Below are 27,614 nucleotides of genomic sequence, written 5' to 3' on the forward strand. Positions count from 1 at the left end.
CTTAAGCGTCTCTCACATCTTTGTGGAGGAATTTTGGCAAACTCATTTTTTTTAAATTGCCTCAGTTCAATGAAGCTTGTAGCGATCTGTTGAGGTTTTGCCACTCAGGTTGCGGTCTTGACTTTGGCTTGACCAAATCGCTTTCGTTTTCTGTTGCAGATTTGATGCTTTGTTGAGGAGTAATTTGTGTTGCATGACCTGTTTTGAAAATCTTTCTGCCACTAGTGGCTGTTACTTACAGTAGATTAGATATGAAGTAGGCAGAGAAAACCTGGTGGTGTGTTTGTGATTGTGTGATGTGTTGTGGTGGCTGGTTTTCTATTTTTAATAAATTTGCAAAAATCTAAAACTTTTTTTCCATTTTGTCATTTGTGTGTTGAATTTTGCAGAAGATTAATTTACTACAACTTGTAACAAAGTTGTAACATAACAAAATGTGGAAAAAGTGAAGCACTTTGAGTCCTTTATGTAATTAAAATGGAACATAATATGATTGGACTCTATAGGGTTCATTAGTTATTTAATGCATTTATGAGATATTTCTCTTGAATTGATGCTTTAAAGGGTTCATGTTTTGTGGAATAGACAGATGGGGGAAAATAGGAACCGTGTTTTAACATCAAACACATCCAAAATCAATGGGATACAAGATATGACTATTGAATTCCTCAAGTGCTGTTTTTAACAAACTACACACTATTCGAAAACGGAGAAATGTGTTCCCTTTCCTAGTGCTGTAAGGACATCTTTGCACTCTTGCATCTGTGGCTGGATGTTATTGCAGCTTCCTCTTAACAGATTGGGGCAGAACCTTTTGTTTGGTCTCGTGTTCGACAACAATGATATACAAAAAATACCTCAGTCCTTGAGTTTTTGTGAAGTATAAACTGTTCAGGCCAGAAAGAAAATTATTCTTGTTATTTTCCACTTAGAAGAACCCATTTTTGTTTTTATGGGGTATGTATAGACCTTATGGGAGCACATTTAAGCACATCTCAACAATCTCCAGAACAATACTCAAGTTGTTGTTACAGATCATTAAATTAGAAAAAAAGAGTTTTTAATCAAAACCTATTTATGCACTTTTTTGCTTGTTTAATTATTTGAATTAAACACAGTTATTATATTTTCTGAAGATGTTTCACCTCTTTAAAAAAAAAAACAAAAGGTTTCTTCAGTCGGGAAATAATGTGATTCTTTACTGCTTAATGAGACAAACAGTGAGTTGAAATAAACCCCATCTCCATTTGCCCACCATGTTTTCTCATTAACATACATGTTTATACACAAAGGCCTGCTGTTGTCCGACTCCTCTTTTGCACAATGTAAAAGCCATTATCTAATCATCCGTCTTCCTTTAGTTACACAAACATCTCTCCATCATTTTTTTTCCCTTTGCATCGTCTTCTAAAAATGCCTCTTTCTGCTTCTCCCACTCATTATCTGGCCGGCGTTGGCAAAGCCTGCAGGAGAGGCTCGTTGTGTAACCGCCTGGCATCTCTCCCTGTAACAAATACTGCTCTTTACTCCTTGAGCATGCTGTAGTCTTTCTTTCTCGCTTGTTCATCCCTATTAGTTTAGATTGCGGGTGCTTTTCAGTGTTTGCGGCCCAACAAATTGGGATTTCACAACAGCACATGCAATATTAAGCAGGATAGAGTAACGACTGAGCAGTGCTTTAGGAGTCTAGGAAACCAAACTGTGAGGGCAATAAAGAGAGTAAGTGTTGGAGATAAAAGGCAAGTAGGAAAATAAAAGTTCGGGCCAGCATGTACTGGACTGGACAGGATGGAGAGGAGGGAATAAGTACTTTTAAGGGCTTTCTGATTCATGTTGGTGCCAAAACACAAACAGCTATTGTTATTCAAATGGGGCAGAACAGGACAGGGCAAATAAGCCCGAGACTGATTACTCCCTTGCCAGTCATTTAATTGCCAGTAGTGTATGTCTGTTTTATATTGGTGCATGTTGTTGCACCACTCTCTGCAGGCAACCAGAGAAAAGAGCTTAGTCAGCCACCAAATGCTCCCCTACACAGCTTTCCCTTCATTTCACACTCGACACACGCATGATCTCTGGTGATGAGTCACATCTACGGCCTTATGAGCGGGTTAACCGTGCCATAATAAACTTGGAGCAGCCTCCATCCTGAGAATACGTTCTTGCAGATAATATGGTGCTTTCTGGTTATTTATATGCCGACGGGTTGCATAAAAGCCGTCGGGGATGGACTCGTGAGCTGGCAATTTCCCAGTCACAAGTTATGAAACCAGAGTGGAGCGTTTTCATATCTGATATGTTAAAGGAGAACAAAGAATACGCAGTTGAGTTGTTGCTTTAATTTTCTATTATTTTTTATTTCAGTCTGCTATAACAATGAGAAACAGAAAGAGTAGTTGGACACTGGGGTTTCTTCATCTTTTTTTATTTTTAGATATATTTTTTATCATGTAACTGTTTCAGATCATTTACCAAATTAACACTTGAGAATAACCCAAGTGTGCATAAACAGTCTGCGTATTGTGATGCCACAGCATCTGAACTAGATTTAAATTCAGTGTTTTTCAGCCCAGGCCCAATCATTGTGAGCCTAATTAGATCTAGATTCTTTACGGCCAACACTGTATGTGGCAGCAAATTGCTACTTGATGAACAGCATCTTCTCTTAGGGATGCAATCAGCTTTTTACTGCGCAGATTTTTACCACAGGGCTAATTCTTTGTGCTGCTGCTGGTGGTGACAAAACCCCCCCAATAGCCTTAATCAAGCTACTTTTATATGTTTCCATGTTGCACATTCGTCAGTGAATCCATTACATGTTTTGCACTGTGCTGTCAACCAGGAGTGCAACTCCATTATATCACTCTGGAATAATGGGAGAAGCCATTTGAGCAGGAGAAAGAGTCTCAGACAGGGTGAACCCTGCGTCATTCATTCAGCTTCACATTACATCGCTGTGCATCAACTGGGAACATGAATCAACCTCTAACTCATGCTAACTGAGAGGAAAAAGCCCCAGCGAGGCTCTGCGTTCAATTTTCTGCAAGAAAACGAAGCTGGAAAGTGGAGGTTAGAGGAGACGGGCTGAAAGGGAGAAAAGAGAAGCTGTGATAAGGTTTGATGTGGGTTGCATAACCCCATGAATTAAAAATGACCATGGGAGAAGAGCTGGGTGTTTAGAAGGGGGATTAAAGGCTCCTCACTGCCCTCTCCAGGACCCGTGGAAGGAAATCTCAGGAGTTGTAGGCGCTCGGAGAATTAATTAATTAATTTATTAATTTTTTATTAATTAATTTTTTTATTATTAATTTAGTAATTTATTTCAGACAAACCTTTCACCGGCAATGTAGAACAAACACAAAGTACATAATAAATTTCTTGAAGACACATCACATCGGTGATTATGAGTCTGAAAAGGAGTATGAAGAAGTATAACTTATATAATCAGACCCCTTTTCCAGCTGTAATTTATCACATTATTTTCAGTTTCCAGTATCCTTCCTGACAAAATGAAATAATAATTGTAGTAATATTTCCTCAGCCAAATGAAAGTACTGCATACACACACATACACATTTGTACACATACATATATACATATTCACATATACATACACCTATACACATATACATACATACACCCATATACATACATCTATACACATATACATACATACACCCATATACACATATACATACATACACCCATATACACACCCATCTGCTTATATACAAAATACACAACTATTTACATACCTTTATACATTTACCCACACCTGTACAGACCTGCACCCACTTGATGAAATCATACTTAGAGTTTTAATTCCCAGCCAGGATTATCTCCCTTGTTCTTCCTTATACCTTTGAATAATAGCTATTTTGAGACCTTTCTTAAAATATCTCATGCTTGGACTTTGCTTCAGCTCTTTAGAGAGTTTATTCCAGATCTTCACACCAACACCAGAAATGCACATTATTTTCATTGTTGTTCGAGCCTTCAAAGTTCTGAAATTGAGGTTTTCTCTATAGTCATATCCCCCACTCTATCAGAAAATAATTTTTGAATATTTTCTGGTAATATTTTCTTTCTGACTTTAAACATAATCTGTGCAGTTTGAAACTCTACCAAGTCAGTGAGTTTCAGTATATAAGAATCTATGAATAGATTGTGGGTATGACAATAAAAATCAACGTTATGAACTAAACGGATGGCTCTTTTCTGTAGTGTGCATAATGATTGAAGTGATGTTCTGTAAGTGTTGCCCCAAATTTCCACACAGTAACATAGATATGGTAAGATAAGTGAACAGTACATAATATATAGGGCAGAGTAGTTGAAATATTTTCTGGCATTAGAAAGAACTGCAATACTTCTTACAATTTTAGATTGGACATATTTTATGTGAGGTTTCCAACAGATCTTATTTTGAATCATTACTCCCAAAAACCGAATTTCAGTCACTCTCTCCACAGTGATATTATCAATTTTTATTTGTAAATCACTCTGCTCTTTACACTTACCGAACAACATAAACTTTGTTTTATCTAAATTTAGCGACAATTTGTTAATTTTAAACCACTCTTTCAGTTTATATAACTCTAAATTCATTTCAAGCAACAACTGTCGTAAATTTTCACCCGTACCAAATATGTTTGTATCATCAGCGAATAGTACAAAGTTAAGTCTCTTGGAGACCTTACATATATCATTTATATACAAAATAAACAATTTTGGCCCCAATACTGATCCCTGGGGAACACCACAAACAATGTCCATGCATGAGGACTGGACATCACCCAACTGCACAAATTGTTGCCTATTGCTGAGATAACTTTTCATCCAATGCAACACTACTCCTCTTAGACCATAACACTCAAGTTTTCTGAGGAGTATGTCATGATCAATTGTATCAAATGCTTTTTTTAAATCAATAAACACCCCAACAGCATGTTTCTTTTTATCTAATGCACTGGTCACCTCTTCTATTAAATGCAGAACTGCCATCGCTGTGGATCTTTGTGGCCTAAATCCATACTGACTTTCAGACAGTAGATGATGTTTACTAATAAATCTTTCTAATCTAACAACAAATATTTTTTCCACAATTTTGGAAAATTGTGGAAGTAATGAAACAGGCCTGTAATTTGTGAAATCATGTCTATTCCCAGATTTATGTAGTGGGATGACTTTCGCAATTTTCATTTTTTGTGGAAATATTCCTGTTTGAATTGACAGGTTACAGATATATGTTAGTGGTTGAATAATTTCCACAATCACCTTCTTAATTATTAACATATCAATACCGTCATAATCAGTTGACCTTTTATTTTCACATTTATGTACTATATCTATGATCTCATTTTCCTCCACTGCTGTAAGAAACATGGAATCTGGATTTCTAACTAATACATCATTTAGTATTTCATGTCCTGTGGGCTGTGGGATTTCCTCAGCCAATTTAGGGCCCACACTTACAAAGTATTTATTAAAATTATGAACTATCTCTTCCATGTTATTTAAATGTTTATCTCCATTGTTTGTGAAGTATTGTGGATAACTAACATGTTTGGAGTTTTTTCTAATAACACTGTTTAAAATATTCCAGATACCTTTAATATTTTTTTTATTTCTGTCCAACTGTTTACTATAATAATCTTGTTTTGCTATTCGTAAAACAGCAGTCAATTTGTTCTTATATTTCTTGTATTTATTTTCTGCCCCAGTGGATCTATGCCTTATGAAGTCTCTATATAACTTATTCTTTTTTTTACAGGCATTTTGCAATCCCTTTGTGATCCATGGAGTTTCAGAATATTTATTTGCAGAAATAGACTCTACATTCGGACAATTTTTCTCATATAATGATTTAAAAATATTCAGAAAATTATCATATGCTTTATCCATGTCATTTTCTTTTAATACTGACTCCCAGTTTTGTTTAGATAATTCATCTTTAAATACATTTATCGATTTTTCCGTCCTTAACCTTTTAATAATTGGATTATGTTTAGTCTTGACTTTCATGTGCCCAATGTCACAAACAACAAAAACAGGTAAATGATCACTGATGTCATGAACTAACAATCCGCTTATTGTGTTGTCTATTAAATTTGTAAATATGTTATCTATTAATGTAGCTCTATTGGTTGTGATTCTGCTAGGTCTCGTAATTTGAGGGAAAAGGCTCAGACTACATGTAGTATTAATAAACTCTTCAGTCAATTTGTGATTGTTGACATTCAGCAGATCAATATTAAAGTCCCCACAAATAAAGTAGTTCTTTGAAGTTATAGCTGTATATGTTTTCTCAAACCATTCTGTGAAGAGGTTCATGTTAGAACCAGGAGTCCTATATATACAGCTAACAATTACATTTTTATTTTTTTCCATATATATTTCAACTGTTAAACATTCAAAAGATCTTTAACCACATTAGTCATGTTTTCAATTTGCTTAAATCTAAAACTGCTGTCCACATATACAGCTACTCCTCCACCAATCTTTCCGTCTCTATTAATATAACTAAATTCATAACCATCTAATTCAAAATCGGCTCCCTTGTTAGAAGTAAGCCAGGTTTCAGAGATAGTAATGACACTAAAAGGTTGTTTAAATTGGCTTAAACAGTCCTTGATGTGGTTAAAGTTCGCATATAAGCTTCTGCTGTTGAAATGTATTATGGAGAATTTATTATCTGCATTAACTGTTATATTGTATTGCTGAGTCGAATAGTAGCAACAGTTATTCTCAATGTTATAGAAAAAGTTGTTTTCTGGGTCCAAATCCTTTTCCTTGTCCTGACTCTTATATTCAGTATAGTCAAAAGTTTTCAGTTCCGGGTAATCAGCTTTAGTTAAAGGTGTTAATGTTGTGTCCATAGATGTTGAGGACAACATGTTGTTTAACTGAGACATATTAATTGAGTGTCATGTGCAATCACCTGAGATCCCAGATATAACGCAAAGCATTTAGTTGTACTTATCCAGGTCAGCGATGTCCCGAACAACCAGAACCTTTGCCTCCTCTGGAGTTCCATTAAGTTTAACAAAAACCTTACAATTTGTTGTCCATGTTGATTGGATCCTTCCTTGTTTTCTCAGAAACCGAGCCTTTCTGGCGATGTCAGCATTCTTCTTGGTCAAGTGCTCATTAATAAATACATCAGATCCTTTCAGCAATCTGCCTTGTTTTAACAGAGCAAACTTGTATTTCCTCTTTGTGAATCTCATGATGATGGCAGATTTATCATCTTTTCCTCTTCTTGGAAGCGGGTGGCATGCTTCCACAGTGTCACAGTCCACCTCTATCCCCTTGGTCCTGAGGAAAGAAGTCACCTGTTTCTCTGTGGAGTCGAGCACTTCGACCGATGGTTCACCAACCGTACTAGGTGCAGCCACTGCGCTGGCATACGAACAGGGCTTAACTCTAAGTCCAGTGATGATCACATCATTTATCTTACTGTATTGCTCCAAATCGGCCACTCGGTTCTCCAATGCAGCGATTCGTTTATCCTTTTCCTCATTAGAAAGTCTCAACGACTTCACTTCTTTCACTAAGTCCAAAATGTTGTTTTGATGCAGCCGTATAGCTGTCACTTCCTCCGAGAGAAAATCCAGGGATTTCTTAATGTCATCAAGATCCTCTGAAGCTTGAGTCTTTCTGGGTCCCATTCTCTATCAATTTCACTTTTTATTTTATTTATTTAGTCTCCAATGCAAATTTCCAGCCACTGCTTACGGGTTACCCTCCAGATTTCCACTGCTTACCGGCTTTCAGTTAGCTTATAGTTAGCTTTCACCGCTTACAGGCTAGCTTCGGTTAGCTTCGGTTAGCCGTTAGCCCAACCGCCACCTTTCTTTTGTCGAGAACAATGCAGGGGAGACGATCTGATCTGAGAAAAATGGATTTGAACGCTGGGGTTAAAAAATCGACCGTAGACCTGGTGTTGACCTGCACTTGTGTGCAAACTGAAAATCTATTTAGCTGTGTTATGTGACAAGACACAACCAAAGCAAATGAAATACATTTTGATTCATACATATATAAGCTGTTGGGAAAGATTGAATTCCCAACAAACTGAGCAGAAGGTGGTCTAAAGAGTGGCTCAATTTGGTTTATTGTTTTTTTTTTTATTATTTTGGGGGGGAAAAAAACAATCTTAGCACCCAAGAAATTGTGGTTAATATAAATACAGAATTTGTAATTGTTTTTCAGCTCAGCTCTTATTACTAAGAATTTCATAATTATCCATTAATTACAAGCACTTTATTTTCACTCTTGTCTTCTTTTCTTGTAATTACAATTACATAATTGATACTGCTACTATTGTTCTAATTTATTTTATTAATTGTTGTAGTAAAACTTTTGTGAATTTAAAACTTAACTTTTTTTTGTATTATTACCTGATTTGATTTGTGTTGTTTTTGAAGATCAGATGATGTAATTCTAACGTGGCTTGTGTCTCCGTGTTTCATCCCTGCAGGCAAGCCTGGGACTTGGCCGTGGACATCTGCCTCTCTCAGCTGCCTACCATCATCGAGGAGGGCACTGCCTTCAGAGTGAGTGTATGTGTGTGCTCGCACGCGTGTGTTTGCGTGAGTGTGTGTGTGTGTGTGTTGTGTAGGGATAAACCGGGACTCTGATGCGTTAAAAATGCGGACAAATCCTTTTTGCTGTGTTTTTATAAGTGACGACGGGAACGTTAGAGATAACAGAATGCCATCTTTGATAGATGGCCTCTGTCTGCCGCTGATGTCCGGGAACACCAAACGGTTCTCGTTTGGTCTGCAGCTTTTCCTCCATCAGCACCACCATCTCTGATAATTACTCATACTCACACATTCCCAGTGGATAATATTGTAAAATGTCAGGTCTTATAACTCAAGTATGAGTGTCAAATAAAAAATGGTTTTCTGAAACCACTGGCCCTGCACTTTCAGCCACTGGTGTGTTTATTGTTATATTTACTGACACGGCAGGGGACTCTGATAGAGATGCTGAGTTCAATAAAAACATGCTGCAAGAGGCTTATTGAACTGATGATGGGCTCATATATCTCGATCAACTCATTTTCTTTTTTCTTTTTTTATGCATGACCCGACTTGGTTCTCTGATTTGTAGATAGATCAGTCGCAACCTGTACTTTGTAATGGAAACTGTTCAGGAGACTTTAGCACTTTAATCTTGGGCTTTTTTTCCTGTCCACCTCGCCCTCGGAGGTGGGCTTCTTCTCCATCGCTCCCCTGGGGGCAGTTTCCCTTCCACACTTTCCCTAGCACTCAGGCTGAAAACACTTACCGGCATCATAATTGAGCCCCGGAGGACCTTTAAAGAAGATCTTCCCGCTCTGTGTTGAATTCAGGAGTCTTTAAGATCTTCCTGGTGCTCTTCAGCCATACACATTACTTTCTGAGGCTTTGGTAAAATTGATGAAAAGAAAAGTGGTGTGAAAAAGTGTTTGCCCCCTTCCTGGTTTTGTACGTTTTTGCATGTTTGTCATACTTCAGCGTTTCAGAAAGTCAAACCAATTTAAATATTAGTCAAAGACAAATCAAGTAAACACAAATTGCAGCTTTTTAATAAGTATGTTTTTTAATAAGGGGAAAAAAATCCAGACCTACATGGACCTGTGTTAACAACTGCAAGAAAGCATTTTTGATAACCTGCAGTGAATCTTTTACAGCTGTAGAGAAATTTTGTCCACTCATCCTTGCTGATTTGTTCTAATTCAGCCATGTTGGAAGGTTTTTGAGGTCAAGCCACAGCATCTCATTTGAATCTCTGCTGGTCTTTGAGGTTGGAAGGGCTCCTTGCCAATACCCTAATATTGGCTCCCTTCTCATGCAATAAGTGTGAAATTGCTGTTCTGGGACATTAAATATTCCTGTTGATGAAACTTTTTTTTCTTCAATCTTTAATTAATTGAACAAATTAGTAATTTTCTAAGTGCAGATTATCTACCCAGCATGCTTTACATTTCACAAAACAATGAATTAAGGTCAAAGTTTGGTGAAGTATTTTTTTTTTCCTGCTGTGATTATTCATAAATTAATCCATCCATCCAGTTCAGTGCTGTCATTTCCCTCCTCAAGATCTATTACCGTACCCAAACATGGCATGATTCCTGCTGTAATTTCACCTCACAGCATGATCAAATAACGTGGGGCGAGCAGCCAATCAGGTGGCCTGCCGCGGCAGCAGAGACCACAGAGACGGTAAGCTGATCATGATCGATTGGGATTTATGTTGTTGCTGCAGTGCAGTGTCACCTCTCAGCTCATTATGTTGGCCCTTTTTATGAAATGATGAGCTAGTTGCTGCAGACTGGCTGTGTGTGCGCGCGTGTGTGTGTAAGAAGGAGATTCAGTGCAGTAAAAGCTCTAATATCTGTGTTACTTCTGCTGCTTGTGTCCACAGCACAGTCCGTTCTTCGCAGAGCAGCTCACGGCATTTCAGGTCTGGTTGACCATGGGTGTGGAGAACAGAAACCCTCCTGAGCAGCTCCCTATAGTGCTGCAGGTACATGCACGCACACACACACACGCATGCATGCATGCACTCCTTCTTATAATCGGTGTTTTCTGTCTGCATGATGGCGCTTCATTAACCCAGAAATGATCTACACAAAGCCTGGTGGTTGGAGAATATACCATACTAGAAACATTAACATCGAAGTCGAGCATAGATTAAATATTTGATGTTAGGTCCTGTTTGCTTTAATATGATACACTACAAGAATTGAAACTGATCAATAAGTTTTTATTATTTCTGTGGGAAACAAGTATTATAATTTCTTCATTTTGCAATTGTTAGTGAGAAGATGCCATTCTGTCCTCCTCTCACTCTTTCCTTTTGTCCTACGTTTCTCCAATGACTCGCATCTACTTATATTTAATAGATAACGATCTTTACACCGCTTTCTGCAGTTTTTCTTTTGGCTGCCAGGGTTTCTTTTTTTTAATACATTTTGATAATTGGCACTAATGCATTGATGATCCAGTCAAAGTGCTAAACAAGGGTTCTAGAAAATAATTATAAATGGTATCACAGACGGTACTCTGATATCCTGTAGAAATGTAATAAAACGCTCAGTTTTACTCTTATGATACATTTCAGTTTTGTCTTGAAGACAATAATATTGCTAAGTCCACAGTGTAAAAACTGCATGTCTTCCCTTTTAAAAAAATAAATAAATAAAAAATCACATTTGCATTAAAAACACAGCACCAGAAAACAGCATGAGGGAAAATCAGGATTTTTTTTGCCTGACTAATGGGTTTTTGGTGATTTTTACACATGACGGCTACAAATTAAACATGGCATAAGATGTGTCAGGTGTTTGCAGATCCACATCTGTTGCATATTGTCAAGGGGAGTGAGAGCCAATCTTCTCAACACAGTTCACAGCACGCCAAGCAGCTGCTTAAACTGACTACCGCCACGTAAAGTGCTGCTGTCGATTTTACCTGATACCTAAAGCCATCAGTGTTGCAGGTTGCACAGAAAAGGCTTTATTCTCCATTATGAAGCAATAGCATCTTGATTAAACTCACAAATCACCTGCCAGAATTGTACGGGTTGCCGGGAATATTATTGCTACAGGGACTACTTCTTATGCTGAGATCTAGCTCTTCTCCAAGGCTTAATTTATTATAATTTATTACACCAGGCGTTCCTTTTTACCACATCTTTTACCTCAGAAGTGTGAAAATCCTTCTTGGAAGTTCAGTTCAGGACTTTCAGGCTAATTTCCTTTATTACAGCCCCACAGCTAAACCTACGTCTGCGGCCGCTCCTGTGTCTGGCAGAGATGGTAAATTTGTTGGGGGGGGGGCTGCAGTCTGATGCTTCGCTCTCGTCCTTCCACTGCCATCTTCCCTGCAGGGTGGTACAGTGGTGGCGTTGTATTATATCACAGTGTAGTAGCTGCATGAAGCTGTCCGTGCTGAATGGTAATTTCCTGCTGAGTCAGTGCTCTGTGAGCAGCAGCACATCCATACAGCGGGGCCCGTCGGGACCCGTTAAAAGCCAGGAAAAAGGTGCCGTGATTGAAGAGCACATGGATGCTGTGTGTGTGTGTTTGTTTAGAAACAACAGGGAAACAGCTGCAGCAGCCGTTCAGTTTGTGCAACTTCATGCGGTTGAACACCGTGATTGGGGAAAAATAAATTGTGCGTGTGTGTGCGTGTGTTTGTTACTGGATGATCCTGTGTGTTTAAACACACTGTTACATGAGGATGAAGACTGGCATTTCCTTAGAGCGTTTATGATTTGATGCCAAATATATTCAGGCGCCATTTGAAGGATGAAAGATTAACAAGAAACAGGCAATGCAGAGTAATCCATCAATAATGGTCTTTAGTAAAATGAGCAACAACTCATCTGAAGCAGGTTTGAGGTGCTGTGCTGCGTTGTCTTGACAACAGCTATTTCATCTAAAAAGGATTAGCAGATTATGCGAAGGGATTACAGCATTTAAAAATTGCAGTGCTACGGTAACAGAGGCAACCAGCCGACTTTTATAACCGACACGCTGCCGTTGCAGTCTCTGTCTCTTTTCCCCTACCCTTCCACCCCCCCTGACTTTAAATGTATTATCAAACTTTATTAACAAACCAGCGTTCTGACAACTATCCCAGCATGCACCGCACACTTCTTCTTCTACAGGGGAAAATGAAGTCGGCGACTGCTTACCGTAGTTGCTAGACCTGTTGTGGCTCAATATTGGTCCATATATAAGGCGCACCGGATTATAAAGCGCACTGTCGGCTTTTGAGGAAATTGAAGATTTTTAGGTGCGCCTTATAGTGCGGAAAATACTGTAATTAGTGGCATCAGATTTTATTTAGAAGAATCAGTGTGTGCTAATTTTTTCAGATTTTCATTTGTTGAAAATGTGCATATTCATCCATTCATGAATATGCACTGCTTTGTATAGACACGTCTCATTAAGACCAACAAGGTTTTGGACTTGGAATTTGACACAACGTGAAAAAGTTTTGGGGGGTGTGAATATTTGTACGAGGCACTGCAACATGACGCGCATCGGTGCTCAGACACAGGAGAACAGGAGGGAGCGCTTACTCACCGCTTGCGAATCAGAGTGAGGTGAAGATATTGTGGCGGTAAAAACACACTCACGTTCTCTGTTGTGTTGCAGTGTTGATCTGGGACTTTATTTCCATCCCTTCCAGGCCTTCTGCTCTATGAATAATGCACACCAAATGTAGTCGGTGATGATGAGAATGGAAGAAAGATATGGATTTAGTTGGATTGCGCTCATACCAGCAGAGGCTTGGGTCGGGTTGTTGCCCTGTGGCTTTTCTGCGGCGCCTACGTCACGTAAAAACACACGAGTGCGGACGTTCCCACGCTCCTCTTCAGGGCTGGAGGCAGACGTGCTCCGGTCTTCCCCCAGCCTCCTCCTGTTTCTGCGGTCACGCATGCAGGTCGATGTCTTCCCCCCCACCCCCGAGGATTCTGTTCATGCGTTGTGTGTAGGAGGAGATGCTTGTGTGAGTCTACGGTCCTCCATATGGTTGTTCCCACACACACTGTGAAAGTCACATGGAGACGCTCCGGCGTCCTGCCTTCACACAGACTTCAATGCTGCATTGCAATAGTCTTTGCAAACACAAGCGTTTATGTATTTTTAGCATCTGCCATATGCATCCTATAAATAGTCCTGTGTGGCTGCAACAGCTTTCTAAATTATTCCCAGTTGGCAGCGGTATTTCATTATATGAACACAGGTGAGTTAAAGCGCCCACTCAGATGATGTCACACTCCGATACCTCTGTAAGCATCCAATTGAAATGGCAGCCAAGAGGACACACCCAGCTGCCCATGCAGGCATGCCCACACACTCAGTGATGGTTCTGGTTCTAGTAGTGTTGGGAGCGCCACCTGTTCCAACCCACCATCTCTGCCATATTCCCTGCTGCTCTTCCTCTTCCTTTAATCTTAGACTTCCCTCCGGTTTTGTAGGCAAACCCAGATTGCCTCTGATCTGTTTTCCTGCCTTTCAGGTTCTCCTGAGTCAAGTGCATCGGCTGAGGGCTCTGGACTTGCTCGGCCGGTTCCTGGATTTGGGGCCCTGGGCCGTCAGTCTGGTTCGTTCACCTCTTTTATATATCGGTTTGACTTTCTAAGTGAATTCTGACATAGTCAAATCCTGAATGTCAATGGTAGTTTATGCAATTTGAAACCGTAAAAATATGTTTCACCATATTAATAATTGCATCATTTTTAAAATCTATCAAAATGGTTTGAAATATTTAAACAGTTTGATAAAACAAACAAATAATTATCGTCTGAAGAATGAAATGTGAGCTTCAGATTAAGTAAAACCAAAATATGCGATCAGCTCATTTGGTTTACAAACATTTAGTTATTGACGACATATTAAGAATTAAAAATCCCCTTTATGCTGTTTTTCCTTAACAAATACAGTTGAAACCGGATATTTCACCAAGTAAAAATAGGTTTTTTTCTTGCTGTATGAGCCCAAGTCAGATCAAGCTCTTGTTTCAGGTCAGTTAGAATTATCAAAATTATATCTATTTGCTAAATGCTAGAAAACTTTGCGAGAACATTTTTAGAGATTTTTTTTTGTAAGTTTCTTGATTTCAGAAGTTCACATAAATTTGACCAGTTTCAGGAAATAATGTTTTTTTAAACTTTATGATTCAGGTCAAACCGTCTGGGTTTCCTTCCATAAGCGTGTCTCAATACTTTACTGGAGTTCTGGTCCATTCCTCCTGACAGAACCTTTGTAACTGAGTCCATTTGGTCACTCACACACGCCTTTCCAGTTCTACCAATAGCTTCTCCATAGGATTGAGATCATGGCTTTGTGATCTGTCCCAACCTCTATTTTTTTTTTTTTTTAATTTAAAAAAATATATATGTAAAAGAGCATTGAAGAAAGTGGTAAACAACATCTCAACACTTAAATCAGAGCCAGTCTGCTGCCTGATTCAGCTTTATTCTATCCTTACTCTGTCTGTTTGCTGAGATGCCACATGACTTTGCCCTGTAAGCACCGGTGCTGTGTTGTTTGTGGACCTTGCAGGCCCTGTCTGTTGGGATCTTCCCATATGTGTTAAAGCTGCTCCAGAGTTCAGCCAGGGAGCTGCGGCCGCTGCTGGTGTTCATCTGGGCCAAAATCCTGGCTGTGGACAGTGTAAGTAATGCTAAGTGTGCTTCTTTGAGATTTCTGTTTCATTTAAAACCTCATAGGATGGGCACTTCCACATTAATGTAATCAAAACACTTGGAATTTGTTAAAATTTTAACTAAAAGGTTCAGGGCTGCGTTAATATGTTTGTTTAATAAATGTTTAAATCACCATTTTGATTGTGAAGTAAACTTACAGTGTAATTTTCTCACAAATTAGACATTAGAGAGTTAAACTGTGAGCATCCAGCAGAAGCATTTTTCGTCTTCATATCAGTGACGTTCTCACAATCTCACTCTGGCTGAGGAAAACATTACAGAAATGGATGGAGAGAGGCGTAAAGTGCTTTTCCTCATTTTTTTCCCCCTTTTACTTAACAGTATCAGTAATTGTAAAAACTGTGGGGACATTGCGCCTCCTAAACAATGTTATTGTTAAAGAATTTGGAGATGACGAGTTGTGCCAACAAATAAAACTCAAATTCAAAATTCCTTATAAAGTCTTACAAATTTGTCAGAATAGATTTTAAATAACAAGCATGCAGCCATGTTTAAGAGCTGAAGCGTCAGCTCAGGTGCTTGAAGTACAGTTTTTTTTGTTCATTTTAGTTAGAAATGGTGAAAATCTGGCGACAGTTGTTGCTTTATTGCGATGTGCTTCCTAATATTTTAGTTTTTGAGGAAAATTTGAAGACAACCATTCTTTTCTACTGATCCTGATTTAATAACAGTATTCAGTCGTCACTCAGTCTGATCTGGGGAAAAGAGAACAAAGCAACACATTATAATAACTGTTCCTCTGAATGAAGAGTGAAGCCTCTCAACTCCTGCTTTCCATCTTCACAGTCATGTCAAGCTGACCTGGTGAAAGACAACGGACACAAGTATTTCCTGTCTGTGTTAGCCGACAGCTACATGCCTGTGAGTATCAGCTGCCGTCGCCGGTAAATAGTGTTTGATGCGATTGTTTCTGCTTAATTTGATGCGAAACTGTTTAAATATTAATAGCTTTCTGTGAGAGGGTTGAGGAATGCTCTCCTCTCTTTCAGGCGGAACATCGTACCATGGCCGTTTTCATTTTGGCTGTCATCGTCAACAACTACAACACAGGCCAGGTACAGGACCAGTTTGAATTTGTGTGTGTGTGTGTGTGTGTGTGTGTGTGTGTGTGTGTGTGTGTGTGTGTGTGGCTCCGACCGGAGCGTCAGAAGGCCAGAAGGAGCACACGGCAAATTATTAATTTACTCCTCTCGCCAGGAAACGGGGGGGGGGGGGGGCTCTCAGAGCCAGCTGTCATCTCTGTCGCCTGTTGTATATTTCCAGTAGATATTGGTTATGTGACAGTTTTGTCAGCAGCAGTTACTCCTGCAGCCTCTGTTTCTGCCCCGGCCACCTATGTGGTGACACTTTATCTCCAAAAGAGTCACTTCCGTCGGCCCACAAGCTTCCTGCGTGCAATCCCAGAAGCCTTTTATGTCTGCTGCTCATCAAATGCTCAGCTGTGCAACGTAGGGATAATGTAACTCACCGTTCCACCCAGACACGCAAACAATTCCTAAGAAAATATTTGTAATATTTCTGTCTAGTTACGGTTGTTATTTGAGTCGTTTATTCCCACTCATGTGCCTGTTTCTGATATTACATTTTATAAAAGTGATAAATCAGAAAACCTGTACCCGCCGTCATGCTCAGAAACGCCAATCCTTCATGTATATTTCTCTGCACACTGAGCACTCCCACATCTCCTGCTGGTTTCTGTAAATAATAGATGATCGTGACATTACAGAGAGACTCTCTCCCTGCTTTTCAGCTTCAGTTTCCTGTTTATTTCTTACGTTAAACGACGACATTCGTCAGCTGTGGATTTACAGCTGAGAATGCGTCACACAGCAATCACAATGTTGATAAAAGTATTTGAAGCTTTTATTCATAAGAGTCAAATATGATGATATTGACTAGCCAGTGAAATAAAATGGGTTTCATTTTGATCATGAGTGCAACAATAAGGGAAAAATATATTTTTTAGGTAACCAGGGGCAACCAAACTTTCAACTTAATGGCCCGAAAATGGCATATTTCTATTTTATTTAATGTTATCACTGCTCACAAAAAATAGATGATTTTAGTTGGAATTAAATTATTAAAAATGCAACAAAAAAGATCATGATAATTTTTTCATCAATAAAAATGCAATATATTTATAAAAAGGTAATTTTTCCCAAAAAATTATGTATAAATCTTTGTAGCTTAATGAAAAGAGTCTCCCACGGTCTCATTCAAAGAGTTACTTCTCTGCAGTATCTAACAGGTGTAGTCATCGGTTCTCTCTTTATTGTGAAGGTTTGTAGGTATTAATATTTTACTGACCAATTGGACAAACAATAGCAGAAAATTAGAAAAAGAACAACTGAATGAAGCAGTTCAGGTCTACATTTCCCAAAAGAAAAATCCTAAACATTTCACATTATAAATGTGTTCCGTAGCTCATTTTTATGCTTTAATAGTAGCAAACATTGCTGCTGCAGCATTTAGCTGTCACCAACCCATCATCACAGTAGAAATGAGCAACATTAAGATGCAAGTTAGAGTTGAGTATCCAGTAATTTCTTTTTTTTAAGGCAGCTTACTTCCTGAATGTTGTAATTTCTTCAATGCTGTTGTAATTCATGTTTTTTTGTTAATTAGAATCTGTGATTTGAAGCGTTGTGAAAAATATTTGCCCCTTGTACTTAAATGTTTCACATCATAAAATTGAACCTGAGCAAAAACAGAAGAAATGTTCTCATGATTTCATTTATTAAAAGAAAAAGCTATCCAGACCATTCTGGCGATTCTTGCAACCCTTCTGGACAACAACGGCCATTTGGCATTTGTGAAAACTAACAATGAGGCTTTTTTATCCCTGTGGAGGAATCCTGCCTCGTTTCTTTTCTCAAATCATTTTAAGTCGGCCATATTGGAAGGATTTTCAGCCTGAATGGCCAATTTAAGCTGATCTCAATTAGCGTTCAGTCCAGACTTTTATGAGGCAGCTATTGAAATCATTCAAGGTTGAACTTGCTGGTCTGCATCAGATTGTTGTTCTGTTACATAACCCAGATGTTGGTGATCTGAGAACCACAAGCTTATAAATGGCTTTTTAACCCTTTCCAGATGGTTAAGTGTCCTCTTTAGATCGAGGCATAATGCGTTTCTTTATGAAAATCTTTTTTTCCTACTTGATGTTGTTCAATTCACTCGCTTTCTTTATACTATAAGTCTCGGAATGAACACGTTCATTCAACTGGAAATATATGATTAATTATGATTAATTATATAACTGATTTAACTGGGGGCGGAGGTCAGTTTAACCTCAATGTCTGAAGATCTGAAACATCAAAATGTGACAGAAAAGCAAAAAAAAAAAAGTCCAGCATGTAAAAGAACAAAATACTCTTTCGTTTTTTGTCTTTTATTGTATTAAGTCTATTTGGTTTTTTTTTACCCATAGACGTTCAAATCAAACATGTGATCTGCGTTATCAGCTCTCAAAGTGTTGCAGTAACTTTGCAGAGATTTCCTCAGTGCTGCTATAGAATGGATCTGTTTTATCATCTCAGTTTACATAGCATGGATTTTCTTTCCAGTCACTGCAGTTGCTGCATTTTTGATAACTTGCTTAAAACAGAAAAAGCAATAGAGCTAAAATACAAATATTAAACAATATTTAACATCAGTATAAAAATTAAAAAAATGCGTTATTACTTTGCAGACTTCACAGTTAATTTGTGTTGCTAATCTATAATCTTTTCTGTCCAAATCTCACAGCAAAAGGTTTAGAGGTTAGTGGGGATTTATTGACTAACAAGTTTCAAGTCAACCTTAGACTTCTGTGCTGCTTGGGAGAATTAGGCTCCTATCAAGCTTGTTTTGTCATGAATCACGGTCAGAAGAGCTCTGTCTATTCTTAACTGGAAATAACATGTATTTTTCCTTTATAAAAGATCAAAGTAAACAGCTAAACAGTTTAAGGTTTCCAACATCCTTTCCTTGTCTTTCTGCCCTCTAGGAGGCCTGTCTCCAGGGTAACCTGATCGCCAACTGCCTGGAGCAGCTTTCTGACCCCCACCCGTTGCTCCGACAGTGGGTGGCGATCTGCCTGGGCCGGATCTGGCAGAACTTTGAACCGGCGCGCTGGTGCGGCGTCCGAGACAGCGCTCATGAGAAGTTGTACACGCTGCTGTCGGATCCCATCCCCGAGGTGAGAAGTCTGAGCCACACCCTAAACGCAGTCAAAGACACGTGAAGGTGTGTATTTATGGGGCACCAAATGTCGGTTTTGTAGTTGTTCTGTGTCCATACAGAGAGAGGAAGAGTTGAGCATTTCTCGTCACTGGTTCTCCCCTTCCAGTCTCACCAGGCTTCATCGGTTTTGTTAAGAAAATGAAGCAAAAGAGCCAAAATTTTGCCTCAAGAGGTGTGAAGACGAATCCACACCTCATTTTCAGATTTCAGAATATTTTTTCCACTCCACAGTTCAGTGCAATTTTTTGTCATAACACATATTTCAGATTGTTTGTAATGTGGTAAGATGTGAAAATGTCCAAAAGGTTTTGCCAGCTGCTGCTTGTTCCTGATTTATAATTACTTTATTGATTGTTTCTATTGTTCAAACTGATAAGATTTTAAATTAATAATGATTTTTTATTATTATTATTATTATTTGTAGAATCAAATCTTTCTTAGGTTTACATTTTTTAGATTTCCTATTAAGATTTTTCCCTCTGAAGTTGAAGCTGTCATGAGAAAAATGGAGCAATGCCACACGAATAAACAAAGCTTTAAAAAAAAGTGCTGGCTTTTATGCTTTCAAACTAGATTAAACATACAAACAAAGAGTTGTCGCTACATTTATCACAGAATTAGACGGCCTTCTTCCCACAGCTGTCGCTGTGTTCAGCTCTTGAGCACGCTCTCCTTTGCCCAACTACTCCTACATTCCTCCAAAGAAAGTCTTGGTGGATCATCAGCATCCACAGGCCTCTCTTTTCTTTTGACAAGTGTTTCATGACTGGAGCTGTGTGGGAGCCTGAGCTGGGTGCAGATTTCACAGATGAAGGGTGGAGAGAAGCCGGCTATTTCTGTGCTCGATCAGCAGTTCGAGGTTCTTCACAGGCTGCATTTTTCTAAACCTTGACTGGCTGGGATGTATTCAGAAGTGCGGGACACAATTCAGGCTTTATATATATACATACATATATATATATAAAAACTTAAGTCATTGTGCTCTGTATTCTGGCTTAAAATGAGCTAAACTTAGCAGACAGAACTGTTTTACCTTTGAATGTCTTCCTATTTTCTGCAATAAGACGATAACTATGAGAAACCAGAAATGTGAAAGAAATGTCAAACATTTTCAACGACGTCACAAAAAAAAAATCTGTAACACAAAGTTTAAGAGTAGTTGCTTATAATGAAATTTCTTTGCTGGCTCTTGTATGAAAAAGTCATAAAAATGAGCTCTATGAATAATGGTGGTCAGAATTTGGTTTAAGGAGATATATTGCCAGATACATTTATCTTCACCCCTGGTAAAATACATGTAAAAACCTCAACATAAATTAATGTTTTATTGCACTACCACAATATCGCTCTGAAATAATAGTTTTTTATTAAAAACCACCAGTGCAACAATTCTTGATACCCCTGCTGTTATTACTTTGTACAACTTCCTTCTGTCAATATGACAGAACTGTTTTTTACTTTTATATTTGATTTGCAGCCAGGCAGAGGAATCTCTTGGATAATTCTCTCTCCAGATCAGCCAGAGCGCTTGGTCGTCTTATATTCTCTGCTCTCTCAAGCTCATCATAAGGTCTGATGAGCTCTGGTAAAAAGGAACCTCTGGCAACTTTTTACCAGAGGTGCCAGTAAATGCAACCCACAATTTGTATTAAACTGAAGGTCATTCAAAGCGTTTACAGGTAAGCTGTGAGATCCAGAGTCAATTTGAAATATCAGATAAAAATGATTAAGTAAGATGACGCTAGTGTTAAGGACCTGCAGAGTGAGAAAGAAGCTTGTTTTATGAACACATTTAACATTCTGATTTCTTATTTGTTATTATCCTTGTATTCTCCTTGTTTCTATTACTGCTTTAATACTGTGTGAGAAAAAAATACAAATAAGTACTGGTTGATTAAGATGAGAAGAAAAAAAATCTATGAAAACTTTTGTTTTATTTTGGATTTTAGTGATAAAGTTTTCATACCAGCAGCAACATCCAAATCTAAAGTTAGTGTCAGGCATGAAAGAAAATCAGTGTGGATAAATACAATTTCTCCTATATTACATGCATTGTTGTCCATCTGTCTTTGCATTATAACAGTGTACAGTTTTTTATGACCACAGAAAACTAAGATTTTAGCTTAATATGGTAGAATTTAGGCTTATTGTGATGGAAATAGTGCTGCTTGTCAAAGCTTTTGTACATAAAAATTGCATTTGTTTCGAGAAATTGTCTGAAGAAATACCGAAGGAACATTTGTTGAGTCATGTTGTACATCTTTGGCCCTTACATGCTCGACTGAACACAGAAACAAGCCGTTCTGTAACTCCAGTGAGCAGGGAACCAGCGTATGAATGTTTTACAATCAGATGCTGCCGCACGGTGATCCCTCATGTTTCCAGTAAGTAGACCGCTCTTCTGTCCAGACGCACATCCTTCATGTTGCACCTGGATCCTCCAACACCTTACTGGGTCATGCATGGACGCCAGAGAGCAGCGTGCAGAGCTCGCCCCAACATTCACCCAGATGTTGCTAGAGAAACAGCTGCTTCCAGCAGAAACCCTCCTCCCTGGCATCAGTTTTATCTCCAGGGTTGAAACTGAGGTCTGCAGAAAACACTGACGGCCTCTCCTGCATGTCGAGGTTTTTGCTCCAACAATATAAAAAATTTTTGTTGGTAAGGGCTGCAGAGGGTTTATTTTTGTTTTCTTTCCAGATAAATTTTGCATTTTAGACTTTTGTGCGGTAGAAATTATAATGAGGAATTCTGTTAAAAGGGTCACATTTTAGATGTTAATCTCCATTTTGGAGTCAAACACCAATCTTTTGTAATTTAGATATTGATTGTTTTTAGGGTAAATAGTATTTTTTATTAGTTGGGGGTTTAGGAATGACCCTATGAAAAAAAAAAAAGTCCTCCTCTGTGGTGGAAATTTGACTTTTTGTGTTGCTTTTTCATAGCCTGGCAGAGAAAATAAGAGCTGCATAAATTCACAACTATCTACAACTTTAATTGGAGTTGAATCAAGTTTCACTCTTTCAGAGTTTGCAACTTCCCAGCTGTGCACATGGAAGATGCTGTCTTCAATGAAAAGAATTTCAAAAAACATAAAAATTGAGTCTTAACCTTTAGTTGTAGATGAATTTTAGTTTGACAAAAAATTGTAGACATACTTTGTGCAGTCGCTTCAGTCTAGTTTAAAAATGTGAAAAAATAAAGACATTTCTACTGCCTGGTTAAATCCAGTCAAGGACAAAGTTCATTCAATGGAAAAGTGCTTTTCTCTTTCCTACTTTTTAAACTTAATGACAGATGCCAAGGAAGACGATAACAAGGATGGCGCAACAAATAACCCCTTTTTGGTATGAAGCGGCATCAAGGAGGCCTCAGGTTAAAGTCGCTGACCATGAAGTGTCCAGTCTCTCCAGGGTTTCTCTGACAAAGGCACAAAACATTTTTTTTTCTTTGACTAAAGCTTTAAATTAATAATAACTCTTGAGGCCACTAAGGATTGTTTTATTCTGACAGAGGTTGTCAGAAAAAGCTCACAAGGAGACACCAAAGACCTCTTGCACAGCCTGAGGGGACGATGCAGGTAAAACATCACCTGGAAGGTCTTATGGTTCAGGTGTCTGTCTGACAATCACCCTGTTTAAAAAAATGAGTGAGCTGAATTTCACAAAACACTTACCAGGTAATGCACTTACCGGCCACTTTGTCAGGTGCACCTTGCATTTACCTGGTTCAACAAGGTGTCAGAAATATTCCTGAGATTTTAGTCTGTATTGACTCTGTAGCTTTGCCTGGCTTTGACAAATCTGTGTGAATTGTAACTTTTAGTTTCTTGTAGTTTTGACAGGAACATCACTTGGGTTGGTCTTCTGCTGCTGTCGCCCTCTTGCTCCAGGGCTCAGCCTGTTGATACTCTGTGTATCGCAGTTGAAAAAAGTTTTAAAAGACATTTTCATATCCATTGAATTGCCATCCACTTGATATTTTGAGTTTTCTCTTGTTTGCTGCCTTCGGTGATGGAAGTGGTTTGATAGTTTTCTGGATTAAGGAGTCAGGAGACGACCATGAATGTCTCATGCAGAGCATTTGTAATTTTAGCTCTTCCTCTGTAGACATATTCCCAGGAAATGAAGTGCATTCAGGAACAGAAAAGGATACCACAAAGCAACCCTCTAAAGAACTTGGATCCTGTCATTACCATGGACGGTCTGCTAAAAGTTGGAGGTCGCCTTCATCAGTCCAACCTGGGTCAAAGTGAGAAAACTCCAGTGATTATACCAGCACAGCATCATATTGCTACTTTGATCATTCGACACCACCACGAGCAGGTACATCATCAGGGCCGACTCTTTACTGAAGGTGCCCTTCGGTCAGCTGGCTTCTGGATCATTGGTGGGAAGAGGAAAACAAGCAGCATTATCCATCACTGTGTGATCTGTCGACGGCTCAGAGCTCCCGTTAGTGTTCAGAAAATGGCTGACCTCCCAGCAGCTTGCCTTTCTACAGAACCTCCTTTTACACATGTTGGACTTGATGTCTTTGGTCCTTGGATCATCTGCGCACGACGGACAAGAGGTGGTCTTTCACATAGTAAGCGCTGGGCTGTAATATTCACCTGTATGAGTGTGAGAGCCATTCACATTGAAGTCATTGAATCCCTTGAATCATCTAGCTTTATCAATGCCTTCAGGCGACTCATTGCAGTTCGTGGGCCAGTCAAACACATCTACTCGGATCGTGGCACAAAACTTTATCGGTGCTTGTAAAGAGATGAAAATACCTTCTAACATGGACAATACCACAGTACAAAACTACCTGTCAGATCAAGGTTGCGTGTGGACATTCAATCCTCCACATGCCTCTCATTTTGGTGGGACATGGGAGAGAATGATCGGACTTGTAAGAAGGATTCTTGACTCTGTTTCTCCAGATGAAAGACAAACTTACTCATGAAGTCCTGACAACTTTCATGTCAGAGGTCGCAGCAATCATTAATGCTAAACCTCTAGTTCCTGTGACCACTGACCCTGATGATTCATTCATCCTAACTCCTGCTGCTTTACTCACTCAGAAAATAAATGTTGTTCCAGCACCTGCAGGAGAGTTTGGAGCTTCAAACCTTTACAAGCGTCAGTGGCACCAGGTCCAACATTTATCTAACACTTTCTGGGACCGATGGAGGAAACAGTTTCTCCCAACACTGCGGCCACGCAGAAAGTGGCTGGTAACTCAACCAAACATTACACCAGGAAGTGTTGTACTCCTCAAGAACATTCAGTTGGCAAGAAACGAATGGCCTCTTGGACTTGTGACACAGACTTTCCCGAGCAAAGATGGCAAAGTCAGAAAGGTAGAGGTCAAGGTCTGCAAAGCAGAAGGTTCTTCACTCTTCCTTAGGCCTGTCACAGAGATGGTGCTTCTCTTCTCTCCGAATGATTAAGGACTGTTATGGTCTAATGAGTGGCATGGGAACACGCCAGGCGGGGTGTGTTGTTGGGGATTTTTGTGGGTGTGTTTATGTGTGGGGGCGTTCCCTTTGAGAGGTGCAGCCAGCTGCATGTCACGTGGCCTTCAGCGACAGAAAGCCAGAGTTAGATTCATGTTACCCGTGTGTTTAATCAATCCAGTGCCATCTGCAATCATCTTTGTCTTGACGAAGCATTGTAGTTTCACTATACTGCCTTCGCCATACAGAATGCAACTAGACAGTACAGCTAAACTCTTCCTTATATCAAGACTCTGAAGAAGCTTGACCGTTTATCCACAGGTTTATTGAATTTAAGGAAGTGTGAAACTAAAATACAAACAAAAAAGAATACATCACTTTCAGTCTTTTGTAAACATGTACATATAAGTTTAACATAGCTAAATTAAATACTGTCCCAAATGAATTAGCAAAGTTGTGCAAACAATAAACATCCAAAAATATTTTACATCTCAACAACCAGAAATAATATAAAAAATAATGATGCACAACAATATATTAAACTCAACGTACCTACAATGCTTCGTCAAGACAAAGATGATTGCAGATGGCACTGGATTGATTAAACACACGGGTAACATGACTCTAACTCTGGCTTTCTGTCGCTGAAGGCCACGTGACATGCAGCTGGCTGCACCTCTCAAAGGGAACGCCCCCACACATAGACACACCCACAAAAATCCCCAACAACACAGTCCCACACAGAGGAAATTCAGGTGTAACAGCAGCATCAAAATGTAGGTTTATAGAAAATCTAAAAGTGGTTAAGAATATAAGTGTATAAAAAAAAATTGAAAACAACCCAGATCTGACCCTCCATAATCCTCACTGACTGCACACTGCCAGTCAGATAACTGAAAAATGTGTTTATCAAAAATTTCTGTAGTTAGTGTGCATGAAAGGGTTATAGTTGTAAAGGGTAGAGTTTTTTGTTGAAGGCTTTGCTTAAATTTTTCAAAGTGCCTAAGTGGTTTTTCCAAATGTTTTTTTTTTGTTTACTGCAAATGAAACAGATTGAAGTCATTTAAAAATTTTACTGAAACAGACACAATTTTGTGATTAAAAAAAGAAAGAAAAAGGATCAAGGAGGATTTTATGTTGAAACCAGACAAAGGTTTTATAGATTTGTTTTCAGGATGTAAAATTTACCACGACCAGAAATTAAAACCAAGTAAAGCACTTCACATTGTCAAACGTTGAATTAGATTTTATTCCTTTTTCAGTAACACTTTATTTGAAGGGGTGTGCATAAGACAGACATAACATTGTCATAAACATGACATAACATCTGTCATGAACATAAAGAAGTCTTTATGAATGTCTATGACAGTTGTCATGAAGTGTCATTCGGTAAATGACACTTTTAATGCAAATTTGCTCTAAAAGTTGCATTGAAAGTCCATTAAAAATGCCAACTTTGCATTGAATTGTCATTATTTACAAAATCATGCAAAGTTGGCACTTTTAATGGACTTTTAATGTAACTTTTAGAGCAACTTTGCATTAAGTGTCATTATTTACCGAATGACACTTCATGACAACTGTCATAAACATTCATAAAGACTCCTTCATGTTCATGACAGGTGTTATGTCAGTCTTATTCACACCCCGTCAAATAAAGTGTTACCCCCTTTTTTTTTTTTTATTGAAAGCAAAATATAGCTTGTAAATAAATTCTTGGATTCAGAAAAGCTCTACGTTTCCTCTAAATGTGTTTTTTCTCTTGAAATATTCACAGTGGGCAATTTACCTGCAGTAAAATCATCAACATTAAGTTGCCATTATTTTCTCAGCTCTTAAAACTATTACCAAAATTGGAAAGCTGTGACGGTGTATCTTCATGACTCTAAAACAGAAAGCTTTTGTGTTGCCACCATAAACCACTCAGAAAAATATTAATTCTTGTGCTGTAATTTGGTCTGGTTTATGAAATCAGTCGCTAATGGAGAATCCTCTCTGGGCGACACCGAGTTTAGATTAAACATCCACTGAAGCGGAAAGAGAGAAATGAGATACTGTACTGCCAATCAGCTAATAGACGCTTGCAGCTCCGATGATCTCCACATTTTATACTGATGCTAGGAGACAAACTAGTGTTTAATTACTTTTAAAACTTGTATTTATTGGTCTCACTTGGCATTCTGTCAGTTTTGTGTGTCTTAAATGAGAAGGAAAGTGTTTAAAAGTCTGAGAGTTGGCGCTCACAGCGTTGTATCACACGCCAGCAGAACAGGAAGTTGAGGTTTGTCATCTGTATTTAATTGCAGGTAAGATGTGCTGCCGTGTTTGCTCTGGGAACATTTGTTGGCAACTCTGCGGAGAGGACCGACCACTCCACCACCATCGACCACAACGTGGCCATGATGCTGGCTCAACTCATCAACGACGGCAGCCCAGTGGTCCGCAAGGTCTCTGCACAGTCACACTCATCACCGATCACACATTAAATGCAGCGTCAACGTGGACTTCATGGAAGCAGAAACGTACCTGAGATTTACAAATAACATTTTTTATTTTGTGGGCGTTTCTTTGTAATGATGCATTTGAAATGCAAGCATAAAACATTTCTTTCTAGTACATTTATCCTAGAACATTTGAAATGAGACAACTTACAAGTAACTCTTCTGCAAGATATGGAAGGTTTTCTTAAGTAATTGATTCCTTAATATTT

The 27,614-nt window shown here is 38.7% G+C and overlaps 1 protein-coding gene across 6 annotated transcripts in view; it reads left to right on the forward strand.

The window, feature by feature from the left end:
• The window catches only part of rptor (regulatory associated protein of MTOR, complex 1), a 156,605-nt gene that overhangs the window by 86,296 nt on the left and 42,695 nt on the right, over positions 1 to 27,614 (forward strand). For 3 of the 6 annotated variants that reach the window (XM_081607400.1, XM_081607406.1, XM_081607408.1), the window contains exons 11-18: positions 8,483 to 8,564; positions 10,417 to 10,518; positions 14,028 to 14,111; positions 15,074 to 15,184; positions 16,024 to 16,098; positions 16,227 to 16,292; positions 19,226 to 19,417; positions 27,211 to 27,351. In XM_081607400.1, the coding sequence (XP_081463526.1) occupies positions 8,483 to 8,564; positions 10,417 to 10,518; positions 14,028 to 14,111; positions 15,074 to 15,184; positions 16,024 to 16,098; positions 16,227 to 16,292; positions 19,226 to 19,417; positions 27,211 to 27,351 (853 nt within the window). The remainder of the gene's footprint in view (positions 1 to 8,482; positions 8,565 to 10,416; positions 10,519 to 14,027; positions 14,112 to 15,073; positions 15,185 to 16,023; positions 16,099 to 16,226; positions 16,293 to 19,225; positions 19,418 to 27,210; positions 27,352 to 27,614) is intronic. The other 3 variants (XM_008406991.3, XM_081607403.1, XM_008407018.3) reach the window with 1 other exon arrangement.

Source organism: Poecilia reticulata, chromosome 1 (assembly GCF_904066995.2).
Source record: "Poecilia reticulata chromosome 1, P_reticulata-male-v2, whole genome shotgun sequence".
In the NCBI taxonomy this organism is placed as follows: Eukaryota; Metazoa; Chordata; class Actinopteri; order Cyprinodontiformes; family Poeciliidae; genus Poecilia; species Poecilia reticulata.